Below are 2940 nucleotides of genomic sequence, written 5' to 3'. Positions count from 1 at the left end.
TTGTCACTTGTGTCCTTACAGAACAAAAGGAATGAGAGAGCTCTCAGGAGCCTCTTTCATGAAGGCACTAATCCCATTCATGAGGGCTTCACTTCATGGCCTAATCACCTCCCCAAGATGCTTCCTCTGAACACCCTCACACTGAGGATTAGGTTTCAACATATGAATTGGGGGCAGGGGGCACACACATTCAGCCTTTGGCAGAATGTCTACTCTACTAGACAGTGAACTCTAAAATGCTAAGACCCTGTTTCAATTATTTTTATACCCCAGGGCCTAGAAAAGATCCTAGTATGCAATAAAGGAGTCTTTAATTGGATCTTTTTAAAACACTGTATTGTGTGCGAAGGAGGCCTAGCCACAAATCATTACTTTAGTAAAATTCATATGAAACTGATACACTGCTAAACCATACACACATACATGAACTAATGTGGTCATATTTTGCAGGAGACAGATTATAGACTCCTAAAGGCAAGGACCAAACAATATTATGAATTATTTTTAAAAAATGTGGAAATCCAATACCCTAACACATTTGTTTCAGATTTTTTTTAAATAAATAAAAACTTTAAAATATAACATGCCCCACCTTTAAACCATTCGCAGATACTACCCATGGCCTCTCTCCTGAGACATGAACCCCACCCTGAAGTTGGAGTGTATCCATCCTGTCCATATGTTCTCATTTTTAACCACTTAAGAAAATATATCCACAAACAATAGATACTATAGATTGTATGTTTAGTAGATTAAACCAATATTATCTAATACAAATATGTGTGCCACATATTTAAACATTTAAATATCCTCATAGCCACATTTCAAACAATAGAAACAGGTAAAATTTATTTTAGTGTTATATTTCATTTAAACCAGTATGTTCAAATATTTTCATTTCAATATGTAATAATATAAAAATTATTAATGAGCTATTCAATATACTTAAAAATTTTTTTTCCAGTACGAAGTCTTTGAAATCCTGCTAGTAGTTCACACATCACATCTCAATTTGGATTCTAAATTTAGATTTCACAAAAAGGTCAAAAAATATATTCATATACCCGAGTTGTTCCAAACACACTTAAAGGTTTTCTAATAACTGAAATCCATTTTTAAAAGTTAAATTAAAGTTAAATTAACAATTCAGTTTTTCAGAAGAAATAACCACATTTCAAGCGCTCAATAGCCATATATGGCTGGCAGACACTCTGTTGGAATGAGCAGCTTAAAAAGATAACACAAAATACTTACCATTCAGCATCTTTCTTTTGCCCATTCAGTTTAATTTGCCCACTCAATTAATATTTTATTGCCTTTCCTTCCCCCTCCCCCCATGCCATATCCTAGAAAGGAAAAGCACAAATGGAATAGATGACTGAATTTCAGGGCAGCGGACATTTACATTTTAAAAAACATGATTTATCACTGAAGTCAATAAACCTAGAAGAACTTTGAAAAGAATTTACGGCTTCGTATTTTTGTTTAAACGACGGGATTGCTAAAAAGGATACATCTGATAAAAATAATGACCCGCTGTCACCAGCAAAGGTGCAGCTTTCACATCAGCTGCTCTCATTCTTCTACCCTGCCCTCCACAGGCACGCGCTCACAGTCACGCACGCACACACACGCAGAGGCGCAGACAGACACGTACCTACACTCGCGCAGACAGACACGCACGCTGCACGGTCAAGCGCACGGGCACTGGCGGACACCCAAGGAAATGCGGTTTCTTTCCCCCTTCTCGCTCCGCGGAGCAAACGTAGGGAAGTTTCTGAGGGGCACTCAGGCTAACTCGGTATGGGTGGGGTCACCTTATCCCTTTTGAAGGAGACTGGATTCCGCCCCATTAGAGGAGAAACTGCAAAGGTTGGAATCAGCAGCTCCACCTCAGGAAGCGGCCGTCTTTGTGCGCCCAAGAATGAAACAAGAATGAAATATATTCCTTGCAGGAACGTGAAAGGATTTAAAAAGGGCCTTAAGCTGAGGCACTTGGGAAGAAGCCTTGTCACGGTCGAGGTCGACAAGGGCGTTTTCGCCTTAGCAGGCGCCCCTAAGCAATCCGGTGCGTCAATGAGCAGAACTGTTTTCCAGCAGCCGCGTTAGCGGCAGGACTTCCAAGTCCCGAAGAGCGCTAGCGTGCATGAATTTTCCTTGGTTTGAGTTTCCCACAACAGCATGGCCACATCAAAAAATCTTTTTCCCCAGATATGAAAAGCCCCGAAACTTTTTTACTCCACACCTTCACTACCCTCCCCTCTTAACCCCAGCCCCTAGTATTTTACGCTTGGCCTCTGGAGCTGAATGACCTCTTCGTCTAGAACGCCAACTCTGCAAAATCCCGGTAGCTATACATAAGCCAACTTCCCGGGACGGACAAGAAGCGAGAAAACATCACAACCCTCAAACACACGCCCCTGTTTTCCCCGTGCTTAAAAAAAAAAAAAAAAGAGCCCAGTCCGTCACTATGCGAAGCATGCTAGGACATGTAGTTCTCCCAATCCCCGAGGCGCCGAGTCAGGGAAGAGCTCAGGTTGACTCTCCCGCAGAGAACTACAATTCCCGTGGTGCCCTGCGACAGCGTGGAAGGGGCGGAACAGGAGAGGGCGCGTCGCGCTTGCGCAAGACAAGGGGCCGGCGGGAGGCGGAGGCGCCCAGGTCCAACCGCTGAAGCGTTTCCATGTGACAGTGAGTGGGGTCCTAACTCCGGGCGCCGCCTGACTCTGGTTCTTAACCCAAAGCAGTGTCCACTGTCCCGGCGCCAGCAGACACCAGCAGGCTAGGGCACTTGGTGTTGGGCCGTGCCGCCGGAAGAATTGCCGCCGCCGGGTCAGGTGCCTGAGAGACTCCCGCGGAGACCCCAGAGTCTCCGGAGAGAGGGGGAGCGGCGAGGCGAGCGGGGATTTCTGTCAGCGCCGGTGTCCCAGAGCGCGGGCA

General features: G+C 44.8%; 1 protein-coding gene across 1 annotated transcript in view; it reads left to right on the top strand.

The window, feature by feature from the left end:
- The first annotated feature begins 2470 nt into the window (after positions 1-2470).
- Positions 2471-2940, top strand: part of SAP30 (Sin3A associated protein 30) — a 6827-nt gene continuing 6357 nt past the window's right edge. Inside the window, exon 1 of the mRNA XM_077779643.1 lies at positions 2471-2661. Coding sequence (XP_077635769.1) covers positions 2471-2661 — 191 coding nt within the window. The remainder of the gene's footprint in view (positions 2662-2940) is intronic.

Source organism: Crocuta crocuta, unplaced genomic scaffold (genome assembly GCF_008692635.1).
Source record: "Crocuta crocuta isolate KB4526 unplaced genomic scaffold, BGI_CrCroc_1.0 scaffold158, whole genome shotgun sequence".
NCBI lineage: Eukaryota > Metazoa > Chordata > Mammalia > Carnivora > Hyaenidae > Crocuta > Crocuta crocuta.
This window is presented reverse-complemented; position numbering and strand designations above follow the sequence as displayed.